Source organism: Triturus cristatus, chromosome 4_2 (genome assembly GCF_964204655.1).
Source record: "Triturus cristatus chromosome 4_2, aTriCri1.1, whole genome shotgun sequence".
Taxonomy (NCBI): Eukaryota; Metazoa; Chordata; class Amphibia; order Caudata; family Salamandridae; genus Triturus; species Triturus cristatus.
This window is the reverse complement of record NC_140586.1, coordinates 93,816,344-93,841,619: the sequence shown is the minus strand read 5'-3', so window position 1 is coordinate 93,841,619 and position 25,276 is coordinate 93,816,344. Positions and strand designations below refer to the sequence as shown.

Sequence of the window (25,276 nt, the reverse complement as noted above, 5' to 3'; positions counted from 1 at the left end):
TCTCGTTCGCTCTCACATCACTCTCTTTTTTTCTTTTGTTTGTGAGTTATCCCTGCCTGAGCTGTCACTGCAGTTGTCTCTTTCTGGTCTCTGCCTGTGAGCTGGGGTTTTCGCAACAATGTGTTTCTAAGCTCGGTAGGTGTACTTTCTGCATTATTAGAACGGTACCCTCACTACGGTATCATGTTGTACTTATCGCAGTAACACTCACAGAAGGGATAACAGAGCAACTGCAGAAGTGCCGATTTTTCATTTTCGTGGCCATCGCACGCTATCTGATTACTAGGGAATGTTTCTAGAGGAGACTTGCGTTTTGACTTACGCATATTTTAAATGCAATCGCCGAAAAAAGCGACGCAGGGTCAGGCAGGAGGAGAACAAAACCAGTATGGCGTTTGACCTCTGAGCCGGACACTATTGGCTAAATAGGCAGTGACAAATGGGACACCTGTATTTTTATTTAAAGAACAAAATGAGACATGTTTACAGCCTGCAATGAAATTAACAGCCTTCGTCTCAGTCGGTCTGCGGTGAGCGATGTTTGTACGGAGAAGGCCTAATAACCTCACTGCCTATTCTTTTCAGTTTATATATAAAAAAACAAATAAAAAAATTGGTTGTGCTTTTGCCGACGCGCGTCCATGCTCAGACTTATCCGGTATTTGATCCGATGCTGCAGCCTGCTGATTCAGCCCCTTTGCATCCTCTTCCTTCCCTCCCCCACTATGCAATCAAGCAATCAATGGGCACACAGGGCCTGCAGTGGCATGCATTCACGCTGTGCACGTGCGACGGTCCTAGTGCCTGTGGCTTCCGGAAGCACGGCACGGGCCAGGGCACGCTCTGGAAAGGGAGAGCGATGTCTACGCCGTATGTACGTGCGACCAGGGGCGTAGATTGCTCAGTAAGTTTGGGAGGGGTGTAAGCTTTAGATTTCCCAACAATTACGCTGGCATATCTTGTTAACGTAAGAAGCAGTGGAAAGAGAGAGAAGTGTGGATTGTTATAGGTACATAAAACACCACCTTTTTCAAACTAGCCAAGTTTTATGGCAGAGATGAGAGAGTGTGTATGTGTGTGTATGTGTGTGTGTGTGTGTGTGGTTTTGTCAGTGTGGACATGTAAAAATCCAGGGTGAAAACCGGCAGATACTGTATCATACCCGACTGAAAGCACCTGTCCAGTGCTTAATTAGTAAAAATTGCCAGGGCCCTGACCAGTTGGCCACTGCAGCTTGCACCACCTATTGCCCCATCATCACTGCCAATGGCTGTGCCAAAACAACTACTAACCATCTCTCTCGCCTTCAAGTGCGACTGTTCAGAATTTTCCAGGTACCCAATGCTAAAGGAATGGCTGGGGAGCAAGATATTTGTATTTTTTATGTATATTGTATCCATAAACAACTGTTGTTCTGCTCATCTTTAAATTAGACGAGCAGCGCCACCATGTGGCAGAGTGACAAGTGCCTGTGCCAAGCACCGGAAACCAATTCAGCGCCGGTGCCGAGCACCGAAAACCACAGGCTCAAATTAAGCACTTACTGTACCCAACTATTTAAGACACAATACGTTTTTGGGGGGTGTAACATCTCAAACACCCCCTCCCAAGCTAGACCCTGCGTTTAATAGCGGGTGATTGGTCAACTGACAAAGTTTCTGAGGTTGCCTTGATTGACATATTGCATGGCTGATTGCTACCCTTTCGTTCTTTGCAACCCTAATTTTGCCTCCTACATTTAGGTCCTGTTTATGAGTTGAGTCACTTCTAGTGAAATCACTTAGCTCGTCATACAAGTCTGTCGTGGTCCAGAATTATCGAGTCCGAAAACTCCAGACCTGAAACTTCTGGGCCTGGAGACAGCCTTTGCTAATGCTGCAGGAGAGCAGCTACGGTCACTGCCTACCCACTGCACTAGTCCAGAGGAGGAGACAATGCTCCAAATATCCCCCTTCCGCCCTGCCTCATCTAGACACAACTGTACCCAGCACACCCCCTCACACCAACCCCTCACTTCCCACTAGCACTCCCTCTGAGCAGGTGGAAAATGGCAGCATTGATCTCACTGAAGTGATCAACAACTCAATGATAAAGTACTCAGTAACTCTGGCTCTGAGCAATTATTCCCAATTTCAGAGGCTGGAGAGGTGACTCGTAATGGCTGGACTTTGACTGGAGATATATAGGCTGCTAATTTTAATTCCAGACCTGGTACATCTGAACCAAAGTGCGGTCAACTCGCAATGAGGATCCTACATATCTTGGAAATATGAAAGGTGTACAGTTGGAATTTTCCACGCAGCTGAGATGCTCCTCTCTCTCCAAAGTTGATGCGGGAGCCGGATCATGATAACATTCTTTGCATTGCGGTGATGCAGAAAGGGTGTGTACATTTCTTTTTCTGGTATTCAGCGCATACATTAACTCTAAAAATGCCTACGTTGGTACATGGGCTGCAGCGCAGGCAGCTGACTGCTGAGCTCGGATACCCAGGACAGAAACTGCTTTTTTGTGTTTCTAATCACTGCTCTTAAGTAAAAGACACTAACTCAGAGATTTTTTAAGTTAATCTATGCTTTGAAACAAGAAGAGAAACGCACATGCCACTGCAGCCCTGATGCAGGACCTATGATACATCTCCTGAGCTTGAACACGTAGATGCAATGTAGGTTTCCGAGCTCTGCGATCTGCATCCCATACATTAACTCAGAGATTTTTTGAGTGAATGTATGCGCTACGGACAGAAAAAAGAAATGCTCACCCCCCTCGTCATTGCAGTGCAAAAAATGCAAATATGATACAGCCCCTGATGCAAAAATATTTATGCACATAAGTTGGTTGTAAGGAAATGTCTCTTTTTGTATGGCCACCTCCAAGTTCTTTGACTAATGCTGCTGGTATTTTGACTCTGAGAGTGCACTGAGGCAGCGCCCTGACCCTAAAGTATATGTTGAATTCCTATACACAATTCTAAATGGCTATTATACCTCTAACTCTCTAGAAAATGGTAACCAGAACATGTGAGTTAGAAAGGTACTTCATGGCCTGCAGCACTGGTTGTGCATCCCTGGAGGTCCCCCAAGTAAATCAAGTACCCTCTGCAGACTGGTAGAGCAGTCGTGCACTGTTAGCTCGACTTTGCCATTGAAAGCAATGGCAAATCCACCACCACCCCATCACATATGTGTAAGTTACCCCTCTGGCAGGCCTACTGAACCCTAAAGGCACGATGCAGCATATTACCCAGCAGGACATGTACTTTGCATATCCTGATAGTAAAACATGCAAAACAGCTGTTCTTTCTGTGGAAAGTATTGGTCGCCCAATTGGCGAGAATAGGGTTACATGCTGACCCCTCAGCTGTGCTAACTCCTGAACCGTGGGACCAAAGTAGGCACTCCAACTCCAAGGTATCAAATAACTTGTTACATCAAGCCCGACTTGTATCTCAAGTCCAAATTAGTGTAACCTGTTGCAGTGTGCAGCTTTAGCAAAGCTTCCACTTTGTTGCCTTTAAATCTCCTGTGCCTTCCCGAGCACGTATGGAGCTAGCGCCACGTGACAGCTTTCTGCCCTCCTGGAGAAACGTGCAAAGGACTCTCAGTAAGGAGAACAATGAGCGATTGCAGGCCAGGAAGGTGTCACCTCCCTCCTACAGGAAGCCACTTGGGTGATAGCCCCAAAAGCCAGGCTTCAAAGCTGAAGTCGCCTTTGAAGGGCAGATGTGTACCACCAGGGAAGGGCTGCCCCATTGTTGAGGTAGATAGACCGGCACAGGAGACAGAGAGGGGAAACCAGTTGCCAAACCAGTTTCCCCCTGGGCGTGTAGCCCTAAGGTAGCCACACCCCAGAGTTGGGTTAGTGAGGTCTGTACACCAGGTGATGGGGTCTTTTCATCTTGTGAGTGGGAAAATGGTGTATCCTGGGATAGCAAGATGCCACTCTACACAGAAAGTGGTAACCAGGTGGCTAAGTCAACAAAAAAAGAGGGGGGGACCAGGAGCCTGTTCAGGGCCAATGTCCGTGCTCCACAAAGTACCGTTAAATCATAATGGCCACTGTTCAGAGTTGAGGGTATATAATCTCACCTGCTCAACGGATGGAGATAGAAAGACTAAGAGTAGAATAGAAGGCAAGAGAAGGATGAGAAAGAGAGAGGCAGAGGTTTATCCCCGGTATCAAGGATCCAATCCTGAAGGGGAGGGCCAAGTCTTGCCTCTAAGTAGCCCTCACACACCCCGAAGGAAGTCATGCTTCATCATCGGGATTATGCTTCTCGTCGGGCCAGCACTGCAATGCCCGACAGGTCCCTCAAAGGGTCACTTTGGCGGAGATCTTTTAAGAGAAAAGCCGTTAGGTGAGTGCAGGTGTGTGGGGTGGATCCAAATGGATGGTAGTGAAGTGCGTGCAGGAGTGGGTGAATAAAAATACCTAGGGGTATCCAAAGGAAAGTCTTTTTAATAGTGTGGTGCCCCTGGTAGATTAAAAAGCAAAAGGTTGGTGAGTTACTGTAGGGCTTAATGTGCCTGTGTAACTAATAAAAGGTCGACATGTTTCACGCCTGGTTTGTCTGCGAAATCAATGGCGTTTTTTCAGGACCTAGTGATAGTTGTGCAGGATAAAAGAGGGGTTCCGGAGTGAAAATGGTAACCCACGTAGGTGTAGGGTGGCTTGGGTGTGACCACAGGGCTAGATTCCCTAATGTATGGTGTAAATCTCGACTTGTAGATATACCCAAGACTCAAAGATACCTAGCAGGGATGACAAAACAGAAACAGGGGAGAAAAAAGGAAAAGGAGAGAACTTATGCGTCTGACGTCACATGGCAAAACTGTCCATTTAACCTTAGTACATCACATAAGGTAGCGTCCAGGACAGCATCATTTGACAAGAGAACATTTTAACAGAGTGACTGAACTACATACATATTGCTGCAACGCCAAAATGCAGCCAAACACCAGGAGGGGCGTGCAGAGATACCACAGGACGCGATGCCATCAAGGGTATTCCAGTGGTATGGTTAGCGTCTTCGGTCTCCCGCCCAACCCCCGGCGGTCATTGCTGTAAGAGAAGTGTCTACCAGCCGTGAGGGAACCCAAGGGAACAATCAGGTGTTCCACCTGGTGTGTGTTTACCCCGGGAGAAATCGAGGATGCGAGCGGCCTCCGTAGGTGTGACACGTAACCATTGCTGGAACCACCTTCAATTGTTCAATTAAAATGATTATCGCTATCGGTAATGGCCAGGCATGATAGAAGAATACTCAAGAAGGTACATCTAAGATGGAGTGGTGGGCACAGCCCTGCTTACCCTCACGTGTATGGGAGAGTTCTCCCAAGGCTTTAGTCCGCTGGCTGCCCGCACCCTATTGGCTAAAAATACAGGAGAGAGTCCAAAAAAGGACAGCATGACAGTGACTAACACCTTAAAGATATTAGAGCAGGTAAATAGTGTCTATTCTTTGGAGAGTAATCCGTGCATTCCACCATCGTGACGGTGGATATTACTTACAGTTGCGTCGGGTGCCGGCTCATTAAGCACCTACCCTCTGCCAGCGACTGCCTGTAAACACTGTTTCCTGTACCTCCACTTTACTTATTAGTAGTCGTTTGGGCAGCGGAGAGAGGCATCTTCTACTTCTTGTTTCGTGTACGTGCAGCTCTTAGTCATAGCCGTGACACAGCACGCATGTTCAAGCAGTAGTGTCTCTATCATATGTGCGCATGCTCAGTGGGTCTGTCACTTCCGCGCATGCGTGTTAAGTGTAGTTGCCCCGGATACAGGGTCAAAATATACGATCTAGGTTAGGAGTGTTGAGATGAACCTGAGCGTGTTGTGTAGAGTGCAAAAGTGATCCATGAAGCAGTTACCCCATGTACAAGTTCTGGTTCTTGTGAGTTGCACAGTGGATACGGGAGGAAAGTAGTAGGTTATTCACTCTACATGTCCTGTGTCCCAGGATATCAGGGGTGCTCTCATTTCGCCGGGTAGTCAGAGGTTCACACATTGTGCGTGTGTTCAGTGAGGGTCATTAGATGGATTGTGACTAATAGTATGCCCCTTGTATGTTATTGGGGAACAGGTGTTACTGATGTCTAGGGTGATTTAAGTTCTGAGTTGAGTAAAGCAGGTGCTGTTCATGATTTGGGGTGTATTTACTTCATGTACAAGTGTGGGATAGTTTGTCCTGGGTTTCAGATTCTCAGTGCTACAGTATTCTAGCTCTACCCAGGGTATTTCATCATTAAGCCCTCTTGTCTGGGTGTGTAGACGGAACACCCAGCGTTGTTCCTGCCATAGGAGGGCTTGTGTGTTCAAGAAAGGTCTGAATTCCAACACTGTCCACGCCAGTTGTTCACAGTTGTGGCCCACCTCTAATTAGTGGTTAGTCAGTTTGGTAGCTGTCCTACCTCGTCGTATGATGCTCTTGTGTTCGCTTATCCGTGTCTTGAGGTCATACCGATGTATCTGAGACCACACGGGCATGTGATAAGGTATACGCAGTTCTTTGTGTTACAACTGGAGTGCCCCCGTTGCTCCCAGGTGAAATCGTCAAGGATCAGTGTCTATGTCTGAGTAGTGGTGTAACAGGCGTGACAGTTGCCACACGGCTAGTGCCCTGTGACAGGTGGTAGATTCCAGAGTGTGGTGTTCTGCAGGTTCTTTTTCTTGTTCAATGGGCGTGTATTTATCAGGGTGTCTCGTAGGTTAGACGTCCTTTTAAAATCAAACCATGGTTGTTCCAGGTCCAGTGTGTCTGTATTGAGGATCTTCCAATTTCTTCAGTCTGTTGGATAGCAGTGTGAATGTGGTGACATACGTGATGGTTTTGCTTGGTTCTCTTACTTTAGTTTCGAGGAGGGCCTGTCTATGATTATTCCTTGCTCGTTTTCTTGCCTTTTCCACTACCCTCTTCGGGTAGTGTCTGTCCAGGAGATTCTTCTCAAGGTGGTTGGCCTCGGCTTCAAAGTCCTGGATATTGGTGCAGTTACGTCGTATCCGCAGGAACTGGCCATACGGAAGGTTCTCACGTAAGGCCTTGGGATGGTGGCTTTTGAAGTCTAAAAGACTGTTGCAGTCCGTTGATTTCCTATGTAGGGGCCGATTCCGATCCAGGTCGGAAGGGCACCGAACGTGATCCGGCCGGAAAAACTACGAGCCGTACGCGTGTTTTCCGGCCGACTCGTACAGCTGTACGAGCGAGCCAGTACGATGCGAGCTACATGAAATTCACCGACCGAGTCGTTTCCGGGTCCAAACCGCTCCGTACGTCTCGGTCGTAAGCTAACCGTGGCATGCAATGGATGCGATTCACGACCGAGCCAGTACGATGCACGCGTTGGACAGTCAGTGCAGTTTTATAAGATCAATCTTAGCTGGAAAATATTTTCTTTTTCCAAGATGTCTTACAGATTTTCCATCCAATGACAAAGTTATCAGAAATCCAAAAATGTTTTAATTTGGCTGCATGCTGCACTGTGTTATCTTACTTCAATTTTTGAGGATATCTCAAAGAACCCTAAATAGATTGATGACAAATCAAAACACGCAACTTTGACAGTGGCCTACATCTTCGTTCCTAGTTTGGTGTATTTCTGTCCGGCATTCTTTTTGTTTTCTGCTTGAATTAAAACTTGTCCATGGGAATGTTTTAAGACCCTCTCTATATCTTTCCCCCTGCTTGATCGATTTCTGTTCAACTTTACAAAAGAATTGTACGAATATGTCCTGTAGGGCCAAATTTTTTAGGAAACAAATACTTTTCCTATTGACTAACCCAGTTAACCATAACTACTGATGAAAGTCATCACGTCCAATCTATTTGTTAATTTAACCCTATGCCTGGTAATGTATTGGGGGGTAGCGGTTCTAAATATTCTGGCCCTTTCGAGCAAAGCCTTTCGTGGCGAAGCATAGATCACTTTGGTGAGATATTTCAAGAATTGTTGCTAGTGTGTTTATAAAGGCGAAGTAATGCAGAGATAGCACAGCCAAGAATACTGCCTTGTGCAATACTGGTGGGAGTCGGTACACCGCTGAAATTTGAAAGAACTAAAAAGGAAGAGGTAATCTGCTGAAGATGAGACATTAAATTACACAAATGCATGATCTGAATGAATGTCTTCATTAACATTGTGGCTCTGTAATATTATTCGAAGCCTTGTTACTAGGCAAAAGAACAATGCAAGCCCAGTAATATTTTTGGAATTTATACAATTGATTGTAGAGCTGGAAACTGCACAGGTGAGCTTTCATAATAATGAAACGGGTTCCCTATGTCACCCTGATGCACACACAGTAAGAAATATTCTTAAAAAATAGGACTAGCGACTTGGAATTTTGTGGCAGTCTGAAAATTGAAAGCCATTATTGTTTCTGAAAATTCAAAGCCATTTATGTTTTTTACAAGCTATCAGCTTGCGTTCAGGAGCCAGAGCCTGTAGCAGCAGGGGGACTAGACCTGTTTCCTAGCCTGTTTCATTTTGCCACTGAGAGCAGTATCTTTACCCGAGGGGTGTGATCTGACTGGCATAAAAAAAAGTAGTTAGATTTATGAAAATGACTTTGAAAATTAATCTGTGGCAGTATTGGCTTCCATAATACCTCTTTGTATTAACTTAATGTCCGGCACCTCCAGTGACATTATATAACAGGGCTTTTTCCTAATTGCAAATAAGGAAATATTAAGTAGAGTTAGAGATGTGTAGTCTTTGGGGCACAAAATTGAAATTTTTAATATGATTAAAGCAAGGGATTCAAAAACAATTATGTATGTGATGGCTGAATTACTGGTTTTATTTTAGAGGATATTTTAATGAATTAAATGGAATTATTTTATGGACTTTGTTTAATGACCCGTGGTCTAAATACACATACTTTATGAAAAATATATCATTCTGGGCTTTGCATGTTCCACGTCAAGTAGTTCGCAGCCGATCAAACGTTGGGGCAGATAATGCGTTTCTTCTCCCCTTGCCTTGCTGCCGACGCCGCTGCAAAAATCAAAGGTCAATTAGCTGGGAATGTAAGGGGACAGATCCACGCGCATTTAGCCTCTGCACTCTAACAAGACTTGTTCGAAATAGGAATGGACCTGACAGGTCCCCCTATGGGAGCTGGGGTGACCTTGGCGTGTTTCACTCTCTGCCAGCCTAGGTGTATGCACGTTCCAGGTATCGGCACGGCGTGGAGCGCCTTCACAAGGCTGGGGGTCCGAGGTGGAACTCCCTAGAAGCTTCAGAACAGCAGGTCTCGTTTGCACCCGCTCTTTTGGCATGCGTAATGGCGGCACGTCAACAATGGCTGTACCACCGTGGGAAGCGGGGAGGCGAGAGCCAGACCACGATGGAAAATACTCAAACTGAAAGCTGATGTATCAGCCCGTAGAGGATGGGTTTAAAAAAAGAAAAAAGCAACCAGAATTGAATAAACCTTGTTCAATACTTCAATACTTTGTCTGGTTAAGTACAACACATGGAATTACCTGCAACAGATAAACAGCATTTTATTTTCACAGCGCTACCTACAAATGTGAACTCACAAACATTACCAGACTCGTATTTACTATGGAATTCTAGAAACCCAAACAAATATGTACCGAATCGCTTTGGCACTGCAGAGTACATGCCATACAAAATACCTCAGGAACACGGTTAAACATGTCACAGTACCCGCCCCTTAAATCTACCTTGTAAGGGTCTCTTTCTCTATCTGGTCATTTGGAAAATCACTGGCCCTTTTCATAGTTTGAAATTGTTTCTTTGAGAGGTTTTGGAGCCTCAAAGACAATGCTTCCATAAACGCCGTCATTTCTCATCCTCAGTTGATATAGCATGGCTATTATAGATAGTTATTGTTTTTGCTTCATTCTGTGACGTGTTGATACTTTAGATGTGGTAATGACCCAGGCATGAGTTCAGAATTCAGCCCCCTAAAGCCCCCCCCCCCCCCCCCCCCTCAACACCTCTATGCATCACAACAACTGAGAGGAAATAAGGGCTTGTAAGAAGTTGATATGCGGCCTGGGGTCAAAACGTAATGCAGGGGTCTCAGGATTCTTCTTCCGTTTGGGCTAGGTAAACAAGCAGCAAATGTTTTTTAAGTATTACGAAAATTTACTTTAGGAAAAGAGGAAATGTGGCATCTGATGGCATTTAATGGCCTGGCCACGTAAATTGCCCCATTATGAATGAAGATGTAGACTTGATTGTAATTGAAAATCTATATAAATATGTTGTTAAAGGGCTAACGAAATCGCAAGGCCTGGGGTATAATGCCCTCTCTGACGCCCCCACGACATATGACAGGTCTGGGATAATGAAGTCAGCGATTGACGTATCATTGACACACAGTATCTAGTCTCTCTGGCGCATGCTTCAGTTCTCGAGGGAGCAAACTCTGGGGCAGTAGTGACCCCTAGTGGCTAGTTAGAAGATGGCTTTGCTTGAGCTCTTCTAAGCGGTACACACTACATAGTGCATGCAGCAGGTTACCAGCGTTAAACAGTCTCAACACAGGGCACTGGCTGAGGACCTGGATGACGTAGATCATGTGGCGAAACAGCGGCAGTCAGACTATGCCATTGGTTGAGCTCCTGGAATGCAACAGCCACTGGTGGGAATGACGCCCACTGCCTGGTCTGGGTGGCTCTGTCCAAGGTCCTGAGGGAGCAGACACGGGTGCAGGAGTTACGCCCACTTCCTGGTCTGGATGGCTGGACACGGGTGCAGGAGTGACACCCACTGCTTGGTCTGGGTGGCTCTGTCCAAGGTCCTAGAGGGAGCAGGCACGGGTGCAGGAGTGACGCCCACGGCTTGGTCTGGGTGGCTCTGTCCAAGGCCCTAGAGGGAGCAGACACGGGTGCAGGAGTGACGCCCACTGCCTGGTCTTGGTGGCTCTGTCCAAGGTCCTGAGGGTGCAGACACTGGTGCAGCAGAGGCACACACTAATAAGTCACACCATGGTTTTGGCCGATTCTGAGAACACATAAGTACAAACAAACACCAGCATTACAGTGGCTCTTTGTGCCCAGTCACGTTATGGCACTGAGTGAGCTCCTACAGTGAGGACTAACCCACCCACCAGTGGCAGAAGAGATCCGGAGGAGCACATCTACCCACTCACACTTTCTATTTCCCCCACACAAACACAGACATACACGCACACCACTGGTGTAACACTGACACCCAGTGGCATATTTACAATGAAATTGTGCAACGCGGCGCCGCATGTTTCCTTTATTTTTTCCTTCCTTTCCTTCCTTTTAGGAAAAGAGAAAAGGGTTACAACACAGTAACCATATTCTAAAATCTATAGATGCCCCATCAGTAACCGAAAGGGAGAAAACCAAGGAAGGTGCAGGAAAGCAGTGAACTGCAGACAATCAACAACTCCTCTTACCTTTGCCAGGCACTGATTGGCTCTGCTGCCTCTGATACCCCAAAGCGACCACACAAAATCCTAAAGAGCAAGGGTGCGACCTAGATTTAATCTTTTGGTTCTCAATGTTAATTCACATAGGGCACTAAGTCACTTTACAAGTAAGCCGGAACAGTATACCCTGTAGGCTATTGTAACTTGCCAGGTGTCTCCGAGCCCAGAATACCAGGTTCATAAACTTCAAACCTGATAATTCCAGGCCCAGAGACCCCTCTGAGGGAAACTCTGGGGCGCTTTGGCGCCCCGCCTCCATCTCATCCTCTAATTGCCGCATGTGGAGAGAATCCCCCCACACACACTTACTCTGCCTACATGCTCTTGTACTATTGGGACCAGCTATTGTTATTTCATTTTTTTTTTTATTGTTTTAAACAAGAACATTCCTTGGCATTTGACACAATAGGTAAGCAGAGAGTTGTAAACATATGTGGGGGATCATCTCACATCAGGATCAATAACTACTACTTCATGACATGCATTCAGACTAATTTGTGGTCACTGTCCACAGCGGAGCCAGCTACAGTCTCTTTGACAGTCCCGGTGCAGTCACATCGGAAGTAACGGTAGTAACCGTACCTCAGCTAGGCTCCGTGTCTGTGCGCGGGTGCCTCCCGCCCCATTCAGGTAGTGAAGAACAAGCAAAATACCCGCAAGTCCCAAAGATTATACATAACAAAACCTTAACAATGGCAGCATAGACTGTACATACAGGCTCAATACCCCCCCAGCTGTCAGTAACCCCCCGCCCCTCCACACCCCCCCGAGGATCCCCCATGTGTGTGCCTCGGCTGTGAACGTCGCTATGCAAGTGAGGGTGTCGCGGCGCTAAGGGAGAAAGCAGGCAGGGTCCTATCATCTCGACAGAGGGGCATCTCCCGATCCACCCCCGCCCACGCCAGCTCTGTCGGCCACCTCCTGTGACCCCGCGCAACCCTCCGCGCCTAGGCGTCTGAGCTTCCCCAACAGCTGCCTCCAGCGATCTGCCATGGGTTCCCTCCGCAGGCCCAGTGTTTCCTCCCTCTGGATGGCGGTCCCCTCTGCCCCGGCCCATGCCTGAAATGAGGCACTCCAAGCCTGCACGCGCGGCGGTTCATGTGCTTTCCAACGCTTCGTAATGAGGCGTGCCGCTACCACTAGCCCCAGGTCTAGGAATCGAGACGTCACCTTGTCCTTACGCGATCGTTTAAAGTGGTGCAATATGTGTTCGGGCCAGTCGAATGGGATGTTGCGGCCAACACTCTCTAGCAGCAGCCCACTGACAGATCTCCAGTAGACGCCCAACCGTGAACAGCTCCACAACATATGCAGGAAACCCGCCCCCGGCTCACTACATCTAGGGCACACTGCGTCAGTACGGTGAAAATACCGGTTAATTAACTCCGGCGTGAGGTAAGCTCTGTGCACAATAAATAACTGAATTTGGCGGAACCGCAAGTTTCGGGGTATACGCACCGGGCCCTTGAGTATCCTTTCCCACTCCCTGTCCTCCAGCGGTCTTCCCAGGTCCAGATCCCACTTAGCGCGGAGGCGGTCCAGGCTAATGGACGACAGCTCCCTCAACGAAGCTGCAAACCAGCGGATCAAGTGCCCTCCCCTTCCCATGACATGCAAGTATTGCATGGTCAGATGCAGGGTGGGTTCCGAGGCCATATCCCCCCATTGGGCGGTCATGCTCGCTATCAGCGAGCGATGCGTCAGGAACCCACCGGGCGGGAGCCCGTCCTCCGATACCAGGGTCTCGTACGGTATGAGCTCGCCCTACCGGTACAGATCTCCCAACGTGCGCACATCAGCTCCCCACCAATCCGCCAGCACAGGGGCCGTGAGCACCCCTCCTCCGCCAGGGGAGCCCTCCAGCGGTATTGCCGGCGCATACGGGACAATAGTACGCGTGAGGAACAAGGCCCTCCGGAAACACCTATGCGCCACTTCCAGAAGGAGTGGTAGCGGGCGCGCGACCCTGTGGAGAGGATGGAAGGACCTGGTTATTCGCTCCAGTGAGTAAGGCGCCAATCCCGAGGCCGTGTCGTCCCTGCCCCTATCAGCTAGCCAGCGGGCCACCCATTGTAATTGAGCGGCCAGGTAGTAGTGCTCAAAGCAAGGGGCGGCTTGACCACCTCTGTCTGTCGGTAGGAACAACTTCGCAAGCGCCAGCCTGTGTCTGGCAGTACCCCAGACAAAGTCCCGCAGCAGCTGATTAAGTTTACCAAAAAATGCGGGGGGAATATACATCGGCAGGTTGGCGAAGTAATACAGGAGGCGGGGGAGCATGACCATTTTGGCCAGCGCCACCCTGCCCGTGATCGTCAGTGGGAGTGCGCTTCAGAAGTGCACCTGCGACCTGAGCGCCATGACCGCCCTCCCCAGATTCCCATCGAAGAGGTCGGCCGGGCATCGGTAAATTTGGATCCCCAAATAGCGGAAGGTGTCTTCCTTCCATTGGACCAGCGTGCCATCCAGGCAGTATCTCGGATCGTCAATACCGGCGCTAAAGGCATACAGGCAGGATTTGGCTGCGTTCACACGTAGCCCCGAGATAGCGGCGAACGTCCTCAGCAGCCGCGGCAGCTCCTCCGGGACACACCCCACATCCTGCACGTAGACCAACAGGTCATCAGCGTAGAGCGACACGTGGTGGACGGCGTCCCCCAACCGTATACCATCTCCCAGGGTTGCCCGCACAGCCACAGCCAGAGGCTCAATGGCCAGGGCGAACAGGAGCGGGGAGAGCGGGCACCCCTGGCGGGTGCCGCAGCCTACAGGTATCGCCTCCGAGACGTGAGGGCCCAGTCGGACACGGACCGTGGGTCGCCTGTATAACAGGTCGACCATCTTCAGGAATTCCCGGTCCAACCCATATCGGAGCAGCACCTCGGCTAAGTAACCCCACTCCAGACTGTCAAATGCCTTCTCTAAGTCCAAGATGAGGCACCCCGCTCTGGGCCACCTGTGCACTGCCTCGGTTGCTACCCTGAAGTATCTCCGAATGTTCAGGGACGTTGACCGTGCCGGGACAAAGCCATTCTGGTCGGTGTGCACCAGATGAGGGACCACCGGCGCCAGCCGCTCCGCCAGCACTTTGGCGAGGATTTTATAATCCACGTTAAGCATCGCTAAGGGACGGTAGGAGCCCAGCTCTGTGTGGTCTCTGTCAGGCTTGGGCAGGGAGACCAGGAACGCCTCCCGCATAGAAGGGGGGAGCGTCCCCACCTCAAGTGCTTTATTGTAGAGCTCTCTCAGCAGCGGCGCCAGGGACTCTCGGTATGCTTTGCAGTATTCCGCGGGCAGGCCATCTGGCCCCGGCGTCTTCCCGGATGCCATTGATTGAATTGCCTCCCCAATTTCCTCCAGAGAGAGAGGTCCGGCGAGTTCCCCATTGTGTGCCGCCGTGACCTCGGGGTGCTGGACAGAGGCCAGAAAGTCCCCAAGAAGATGCGGGGGGCCAGTCCCCCTCGCTTTGTACAGTTGCCTATAGTGGTCAGCAAAGGCCCGGTGTATTTCACGCTGTGTGTGGACTAGCGTGCCATGCTCATTACGGATCGTTCCTATAGGGGCACGTCGGTCCTCCTGCCGAATGAGCCAGGCCAGGAGGCGGCCCGCCCTGTCCGCCCTAGCGTGCGTCCTGGCTGTGTGCGCAGCGTAGTTGTGGCACCAGAGCCGCTCCAGGAGGTCCGCGTGCCTTTCCCGAAGGTCTATTGTTATTTCATTTTTTAAATGTTTATTTGTATACTAATGTACATCATAGTACAAAGTGATAAAAACTAATGTTTTTTTCAGTCAATTATTTCATACCATCTTCAAAACTGAAGAAAATGTATGTCCGTCTCATGAACCGTCAAGTTGTTTTTCTAATTCAGTCAGAAGCAATGTAATAGGTTCCTTGGATCTCTGTCAGATGTCTCTAAGGTGACAACAGTGTTAGAGTTTTAATGTGCCCCTTCCATTTAATGCTGTCTTAGATTACCATATGATTCAGCAGCGATAACTCACTCTCATTATAAAATTATTCTTCATGATGCCAAATGCAGGCCAGATTAACTCTATCTAGCGTATTTCCAACTTGGCATAATGTTATTTGAATATGGATGTCTTCATCCGTTAATTGTTTACTTTGCAACAATCCATGCAGAGGCATATTTGAGGGCAATGTTCAGATCCCACATGTATAAAATGTTAACCTGTGCATCTTTAGCCCGTCTGCAGTCAACTAGCTGGACCAGACAAGGACTCTCACTCGGAAAACAAAGAACACACCTTGTTGCTCAAATTCCTGTCAGACTAAGACAGGCTACTGAGTAATCGTTCCAAGAGCGATGGAGCTCCTTATCTAAACCTACAGAAACAGCAAAATATCCTCCCTAAAAACGACTTGAATATTGCAGAGTATCTGTTACCAGGCTGGCTTGAAGCATTATTTTTGTCAAGTGTCTTCCAATATAGCGAAATAGAAAACATGGCCCCAAAATGCTGGTGGTTCTTGAACTGCTCCCTTTTTTTCCAATGTATATACAAGGAATATCGAGATGAGATGTCCTTTTCCCTCAAGTGACATTATTTTAGTTGCATTTATTAACAAATAGTTTACTTTATGACAGCCCTCCATCTCACTTCAAAGTAACTCTTGCTGTAAATGAGTCTGACTCTTTTCTAGCCATCCGCATGTATCATCTGCCTACTGTGTTGTGCCACCAGTGAGTGGGTAGGCTTGGCTCCTCCTGTTGCAGGTACCACATCAGATGTAAGTAAATTAAGAGCATCAGAGAAAAAACAGCCTTTTCATGCTGCTGTGAATTCTTTCACTAATATTAAGTAGGTCATTCACATCAATCCAAACTAACATCCATGTGTATTGTGAAAATTAATGCTGGGCCGTGTCTGTCCCTTTCAGTGCTAACTTTTACAACATGAACACCTGTTTGACCAAAACGAAAGGTGATGTGTAATCTGAGTGGCAGGCATACAGATTTGTGTCTTTTCTTGGGTTTGCCTTCATTACTATGCTTAACAGAGCTATTATTAGGCCTGGGCAGAGTTTGCAGAGTTCCGCGGCAAAAAAAGCTCAGCCGCGCTACATGGAGCCCCGCAAGCAGTGTAGTGCGTTACGTTACACGTTCGCACTGATTTTTTGCGCTGGGTGTTTGTTCTGTACTGTAATATCAGCGTGAACGGCACCAGGTGCAGAGCAAGAGGGCGCTGCTTTTTTCTGGCGCTCGAGTAAATGTTCTACTTGAGCGGCAACTTCCTCAACGCGAACGGAAGGTTTCTCAGCGCGAGCGGTAGCCCACGTTGAGAAATCTCACCAGGAGGTGGTCTGAAGTAAGATTTTCTCGCTCTCCCACTTACCGTTGACAAGCGATGAAAAAACTCTGCGTACTATGTGAAGCGTGGAGTGGGAAAAACTTCTCAAACTCCGCGGGCGGAGCAGAATTTCAAGCCAAGGCCTAGTTATTATTTTGTCACTAGTGGGGGTGTTAAAGCAAATGTGGTCTGTCTGATAAGTTGGAATCAAATTGTTTTCTATCTTCTTCTACAAATGGCTAAAAATAATTTTGTATTTTCATACAAGGCATCTGTTTTTCAAGCTAGTTGATAAATCATAGGCCCTCTTTCTGTAAACCTGCTGAAGAAGAGTGAGGCTGGGTGCCTGCTCCTTGGACCCATCTTAAATTCTTTTAAGAGTGGACCGTAAAGTCTGTTATATCAATTGGACATTTTGTTGTAGAAATAAGACATCGTGTGGAGCATACTACTGTAACAGCAAAAGCTGCTTGAGCACCGATAGAGGTGGGCATCACGTGAAAACACGTTCTTGCGCATAAACATGTGTTTGTAGTGTACCAATAAGACAAGCCTGCTGACAAGAACATGAGCTGTTCTACCAGGAAATAGTACGATAGCACGACAAACTCTTGGCCCGGTTGTAAGAATAACTTGTTTTTGAAAGGTGCATCGTACCTTAAACGCTGAACAATAACATGTTAAAATTACCCGATATCACGGTAGTTCATTTCTTCACCTCAGAAGCACAGAAGCATGAGTCTGCCCTGCTGGGATTCGAACATTAAGACATGATGTGACAGAAAGCCATGCTGCGGCGCGAGCAAGAGATGCTGAACCAGTTAAACATGGCTCTCTACTGGTGAGGGATTTTTCTGCAGCAGTAGACTATATTGCCGAGCTGGTAAGTCATGCTCTCGTGTCTGGCCCAGTAAGGCAGGCGGTGGTCCAAGTAAGCCATGGTGCAGTACCAGATGCTTCTGTGCAAGTAAAACGTTCTGCTCGATCAGTAAATCATAGTGGTGCAATACGAGAAAACACATGCTGCCGCATATGCGTGTCTGTTTAACGGTAAAGTATGCTGCACACCTGCAAGACATGCTGTTGGAACTATTAAATAACGGGACGCTGTTGAACATGAAGTTGTCTTTCTAGTCAGCGATGCTGCGACTTGTACTATTTTCCTAAAAGGGCAGCACCGTTAGAAGGGGAGGGCAGACGTGGCGATGTTTCCCACGCTCTGCTTTTTGAAGAGGCCCCGCGCGCCGCTGCTTGGGCGAGGCTGACAGCGCGCGCAGCACGTTTCACAGCACGGGTCCCTGTAATCCTAGCGCGCGCCATGACATAGGCTGTGCCCCTGCTGACAAGCCATGCTCACACAGCTGATTAGGCGAGGGTGGCGCGCGCGCACAGGCCTCGAGACCGCGCTCGGTGCGCCACACAGGGAAGAATCTTCGGCCTCAATACCAGCGCCATTAAGGCAGTGGTAGTGAGGCAATACATCTCCCCAGGCTTGCCTGTTGCATCATGTCTGATAGCGTCGCACTGTAGAGGCTGAGGAGAACGGCGCTTACCTCAGGCTGGACCTCCGGCCCCGCTGCTGTAAGTGTGCCGACTGTTCCTTCATTTTTAGCTAGGGTACGAACTTTAACATGAAAAAAGTGTATGTTGAATTGTTTCACTTTATCCTATATATCACACCCTTTCTGCCCTGATGATTTTAGTAATGATTCAAGAGGTAAGTCAGTCGTCTTGTACCTCCTACCCAGGCATTATATTTTCACAGCTGGAGCAACATTATGGACTACTAAACCTTACACAAGATGTTTGTGCACTGTGTATCCTGAATCAAATTAATCCAAGGTGCTCTCCAATGTGTTTATAACGGAAAAGGAGGCTCTGTAAAAAAATATAATTGCTCAGGATCACTCAGTTTTGTCAAGCTGGGATTGAAACCAAGGGGCATATTTACAAGCCCCTAGCGCCATCGGAGTGTCACTTTTTTGATGCTAATGTGACTCTGTGTGCTGGCCCATATTTACAAGGCCATTCAAAGCCACTTTGCGTGGCTTTACATGGCCTTGTAAATATGGCCCACAGTGCTCTGCGTCAAAGAAGCATTTAATGGGTGTTGCAGACAGTAGGTGTGCCCACGCATCACCCATGGCTTTTTGACACTGCACCAGATTTACAAGAATTCATAAATCTGAGGCAGCGGCAAAAACAAATGCCTTTCCAGGTGAGGCGTTAAAGTAGCGCAACGAGGAGAAATGCTTTTTATTTCTCCTCGTTTTTTGCTCAGTCTATGTGTGCTGCATTTTGCAGCACACACACAAGGAGCAAAATGCCACAAATTATTGTTTTTGTGCGTCCTGCACAACAACAATCATCCCTGTAACGCAGGCACCCTTATGCACACAACTGCAGTTTTATCGCCAGAGCTGGGGAGAGCATAGGCGTGCACCATATTCTTGTAAATACGACGCATCCCTGTGTTTTTAACCCCTTCGGTGCTCATGACGGAACGGTTCCGTCATGAGCCACGGTTGAGCTGTGCTCATGACGGAACCGTTCCGTCATGACCCCGCCCGCGCAAGATTCCGTCAGCACAGCGGCGGAATCTGCGCAGCATGGAAGGGGTTAAATGACACAGCTCCGCGCAGAAAAATTGCTTGCGGCTCCGGGCTGCGCCATTTCATTGTAAATATGCCCTCAAGTTTCTTAATTAGACATTGTGATATTCGGCCTCTGGTTGGGAATTGCAATTTCCTCCTTTCTGTCCTCAGTGACCCTAGAGGGAAGTCCATTACCTTAATGGTCCTACACAAATACTTTATTGTTCTTATTAATGGAGCAACATTTTGGACCATTAAACTATATACAAGAGTGGTTTTGGTACATTGCTTAGGTGCTCTCAAATGTGGTGATCACTGAAAACGAGGCACAGTGATGAAAATAATTTCCCAGGGCCACACAGTTTGGTCAAGCTGGGAAGCCAGGATTGTAATTAGATTCCCTGGGTAAGAGCCTTGCAACTAGTTTTTGAGCTGCGCCCAAAACGCGCTTCTGATTGGCCTGCAAAAGCAGTTAATGTCGTAATAGTTTAATTTGCTGTTTCTCCAGCTAGGGGTGATTTTGTCGCTGCAAGTTCTGTTGTTATAACCATAAGGCAAGATGATGGACTGGTAAGAGATGATATTTTAAAAGTAAGACGTCATTTTACTATGAAGATCCATGTGAAGGCATGACCGTGTCTCAATATGGTGTGCTCTTAGATCAGCACAATGTGGTCTTGTGTCAGTAAAACATACTCTTGAGCAAGTAGGACTCTGTCAATATTAGGGAATATCATTGCCCAAGTATAACATACAGTTTTACTGGTAAAACATGTTGCTGCTCAATAAGACACAATGTATTAATAAGTTGTGCTTCCTGTACAAGTCAGATATATTGTGCATTACTAGTACCGTATAACTAGTAACATATTCTGGTGCAACATAAAACATACTGTTGTTCCAGTAACCCCTAGTCTGGAATCACAATGATGTGCTTTTGTACCCTTATTAGATATGTTTGTTCTAGTATGAAAAGCCGTTTTGCTAGTGAGACATTTTCACATCACTATGACGTGCTTCTTTTCCAGTCGGTACAAATAAGGTGCATTGTTGTACTAGTGTGACATACTGTTTTTTTTTGTTGAAACATTTTTTATTGTTTTCATAGCAACAACTCAGTACAAACCCCGCTTCCTCCCCGGCCAAAGAATATATTGCACATACAGAGTTACCAGCCAATATCCGGGAGAATAAGCGTCCAGCCCATACGGGCCCTCCCTCCCCACCCCATGTCAGTGTGCCTCCTGTCTTTCGCCTCGCTCCTAATGTGCCCCTCCCTGCCATAAATCAGACATGGGTGCCCACCCTCCACTAGAGAACCATGGCCTTCCCTCGTGCCTTAGCCACACCCTTGCTTCCAGTGCTCGCTACTACTCCCCTTCTACTCCCCGTTCCCCGCCTCCTCCTGCCCGCCAGATGTGTCCCCCTCTGTCCCGCTGTTAGCCATCAGCCCCTGAAGTTCCACCACCAGCGCCTCCCACGCACGGGCCGTCGCCAGCGCTTTTTCGGCCTCCCTCCGAAGAGCTAATTGCAACCGGAGCGCACCCTCCGCCCCCGCCCAACGCGCAAAGGCCGCCCTCCACCGCAAGAAGCTAGGCCCCGTCCTGGACTTCCAGTGCATAGTCAGTTCCCTCTTGGCCATTATCAATCCTAAGTCGTAAAACTTGCTAGTGACCTTCGTCCGGCGGGTGTGTGGGAACCAAAGCAGTAAACAGGCCCCCAGGTCTGGTTCAATAACACGGTCCGTCACCTGATTTAGGCAAAACCTCTGCCCAATAATCCCCCAGATGAACGCAGGACCAAAACATGTGACGAAAATCAGCACCCTCTCTTCCGCACCGCGGGCATTGCGAGTGCGCACCCCCAAAATATTGCAATATTTTAACCGGCATCAAATATGCCCTGTGCAACGTAAAAAATTGAACCAACTGGAACCGGGCATTGCGCGTTCCCTTCCAGGCCCGCCGCACCAGCGTGGTCCAGGTAGTCTCGGGGATCGGTTTCTCAAGATCCAATTCCCACTTGCCCCTCAAGGCGGCAAGGGGCGGTAGGTCTTCCGACGACAGTCTGCGGTAGAGACAAGTAATGGCCTTGGACGTCCCCGCCGCCATCACTACATATTGGCAACCTGCAGCGACCGGTGGCTCCGAGAGCCCCGCATTCCAGTGCCGCTGAAGGCTCGCTACCAGGGCCGCGTGAAGTAAATAGTCCCCACGTGGGAGCCCATAGGAGTCCTGCAACTCCTGGAAAGGTAGCAGCACCCCCTCCCGGAATAAGTCGCCCACCATCTGCACGCCCAACTCTTCCCAAACAGCCAGCCCAGACCAGTCGCCTCCATGCGGGAACGCCGTACACATTCCCAAAGGAATCTCCGGGGCGTAGGGGCGAGTTATCGCCGCGCTCCTCTGGCACCGGTTCCAACACAGCCGGAGTGTACGCTCTTGTATCATGGGTATCTGCCCTTGGCTGAGAAAATACAGTCTATTATAATTACGCTTATATCTATAGGATGCGCTGTTGTTCCTTTTAGAATTGCTGTAGGACGTGCAAACTGGTAAACACTGCTAACTTGCAGTAGCATCTGTTATAGGTTATCTTTCACCTGTAAAGTATGTTACCAGTATGTCATGCAGGTGTATCCGTAAAGCATTCTTTTGTAGCAACAACATATGCTGATGCACTAGAAAGATGCGCTGTTTTACTTTGAAACCATTACTAGAATGCAAGCCACAGGGTGTAGATTGGTCAGTAAGATTGGACGGTGTAAGTTTCAGATTTCCCAACAATCATGCTGGCATATCTTCTTAAAACACATTACGAGAAGCAGGAACACGAGGGGGGCTTAAGAAGAGGCAGTGGAAAGAGAGAGGAAGGCGGATTGTTGGGGGTACTTAAAACAATAGTTTTCAAAATAACCAAGTTTTAAGGCAGAGACGAGAGAGAGTGTGTGTAAGTTTGTGTTTCTGTCAGTGTGTGCATGTAAATATCAAAGGTGAAATTCGACAGACATCCCACCATACTCGACAGAAAACACCTGTGCCCAACTATTTGCTAAGGAATACATTTTGTAGTGGGGGGGGGCAAGCAGTGCCCTAGTACAAGTAAGAGGCACTCTTGTGCCAGTGGGAGAGCTGCTTTCACAATAAATAACGTTTCTGTTGCTAAGTAAGATGCACTGTTCTGTCATTTAAGTTTCAGCAGCCATAAGTGTTGCTTTCCTTAACTCAGCCTGTACTCCTTTTGAATATATGATTTTAGCCACCATCATAGCAAACTGCATCGTCCTGGCCCTGGAGCAGCATCTTCCAGAAGGAGACAAGACCCCCATGTCCGAGCGTCTGGTGAGTACTGACATCTCCCCTTTTTCTGTGTTTTTTTTGCCCCGAGTTGCAGCTCACTGTTTTTGTGCTCCCACTTCCCTTTATGCATCTGATGCACTGTTGGGTGGACACACCAATGTCATACTGGCAGTAACTCGGTCTAAACTCCAGGCTTTAACTCAGTCATTCAAACAAATCGTCCTGGAAGATGCATTGGCCTTGTGGGTCCCTTCCCTCGGCTCTCAGCCAACATTGATGTCTTTACCTTTTCACGAGAGATGCACACGTTTTGTAAATCAGAGCCTAGTACTGCCATGCAGTTTCAGAGGAAAACATCCCATTGAGTGAGAGTGGAGAATGATGTGCAAAAACTGAGAAGCACTTATTGCCAGAAAGACCGAGTATTGCCCCGGGGGTTAGTTCTTGTTTCCGAAATCTTCTACTGTCATGTACTTTCAAGATGAATACTACAGGTTTTTACCAAAACTTGGTTAAGGGATATGAGTCAGATCTAGTGTTGGTGGATGACACACTGTCCATCAGGGAGGCTGAGGGTTTTATGTCTGCCACCTTAACGGACTACCTTCCACCAAATTTACAGATCACCGCTGATGTACGTGACGTCATTTTTTCTGTCCATCACCACCAAATGCCTGACAGTGACAGACATCACACGGTCTAACCTAATTAGGGTGAGCAATGTAATTCCCATCTTGTGACTGCCCCTACTGCGCCTGGTGGATACTATATGATGATTGCGTAGTTGGTCAGCAAAGCTGAGAGCGGCATTGGAAGACAACCTTGATTCACCACTATAAGACTTCTCCGTCCACACTATGGGCCTGATTCACAAAGTTAAACTAAGACGAAAGTCTAAATTACGACTTTCAGTATTCACAAACAGCATTTACGAATAGTAAAGTTAGACTTTTGTCTCAGTTAAACTTAAGTTTTGGTCGTAAGTTTAACTGAGACCAAAAAGTTAAACTTAAGACCAAAACTTGGGTTTAACTGAGACAAAAGTCTAACTTTACTACTTGTAAATGCCCTTTGTGAATACCGAAAGTCGTAAAGTTAGACTTTCATCTCAGTTTACTTTTGTGAATCGGGCCCCATGTTTTTAGTTGTAGATTTGTAGAAATGCTTCTTCTTTGGTACCAAAATGTGACACTCCCTCTCCCTTAAAATCGCTACTTGTTGCAACACCTGTTTTAAAAATAACATTTACTTTCAGTAGTATTGTGTCTGCTCTATCATTAATTCTGGAATTTTGCTATTGCATCTTTTGTTTCAAATATCCAAAGCTATTATGTCCACTGTTACCTTAACATGAACTATATGCTTCCCAACTGCAGTGTTTCTAGTAACACTAGAGCGATAGAGTATCCTCCCCCACGCTGAGCAATGGAGCAGCCACAGATTTGTGTTATGGTAACAATGGTGCTATTCTTAATTTTTTCAAGGTTTGCTGCAACAGAGGAGTGTTGCAGGAACAGAAGTAACTGTTCTGGTGCCTGCACACTTCCTTAAATCAGAGAAGACAATGTGTTGTGGGACTTAGCACACTCTGAGCTCTTATAGGCTGCCTTACAAAAAATAACATTGAGTCGTTGCATTGAGCTTACTGCCTGTTCCAATGACACAATCATCACTTCTTCCTGTCTACTGCACTAAAGGATGTTAGGAAAATTCTGATGTTGGTGCACATTCACCCGGCATCTCAGATAGCTAATCTGCGTGGCACAGTGGGACATCTAAGGCCTATAGTGATCTAGCAACGACAAGTTGTTAGTCTCAACTAAAGTTAATGGCTCTTTGTACAGGATTTGTGCAGTCCTTTTAAAACCCCTCAATTGAATATAGGCTTCTCACTGTTACACTCTTTCTGCAAAATTGCTTTTGGTCAGGAATTAGCTTGTAGGACACAGGTGTGATTCCTCCATTGAGCAAAATACTTTTATTTTAAAGGGATTTATGTACTCTAGCTAGAAGAACAGTACATGTTGTTCTATTAGAATCCAAAGGCCTTCCAAAGTGAAATATCAAAGGGATACTTGAGGACAGTAAGATTTTCTTTACAATACTGTGGAAGATTTTTCCAAGGTAGTATTGCTTTCTTCTGTGGGTTGTCTTTATTTATAAAGCTTACCAGCTATAAGGTTTCTTTTGTTAGAATGCTTGCAGAGATGAACATTTACGCTTCCACAACCTATCATTTGACTATTATTCTTACCAACCATAAGATTCTCCCTACGGGCATGTCTCTTGGTGTAAACGTTGTACATCAGAAAAATACTGCCTTCCACTGCATTCCATTTGATCCGATGATTTTCAAATGGATTCATTCCTCTACCAGGGCATGTTGATTGGAAAGCGCTTGGATATTGAACTTCTCTCTGCCATAGGACATCAGGAATGGAAGGCTAACTTTGAGACTTCAATAGCACATCGTTTGATATTAAGTCTCTGACAGTAAGGTACCCTCTTTCATGAAGCATCCTTTTATTGGAATGCTCTTCTATGATTGGATTCCTTTATCGATTTATATAGAGACTCTCCAACAAAGCAAGTCCTTCTATCAAACATTCTTTCATTGAAAGGATGTCTGATGGGAGCCATCTTTTT

At 47.3% G+C, this 25,276-nt stretch overlaps 1 protein-coding gene across 13 annotated transcripts in view; it reads left to right on the top strand.

The window, feature by feature from the left end:
• Positions 1–25,276, top strand: part of CACNA1A (calcium voltage-gated channel subunit alpha1 A) — a 1,220,168-nt gene that overhangs the window by 162,071 nt on the left and 1,032,821 nt on the right. For all 13 annotated transcript variants that reach the window (XM_085600715.1, XM_085600714.1, XM_085600719.1 and 10 more), the window contains exon 2: positions 22,567–22,672. In XM_085600715.1, the coding sequence (XP_085456841.1) occupies positions 22,567–22,672 (106 nt within the window). The remainder of the gene's footprint in view (positions 1–22,566; positions 22,673–25,276) is intronic.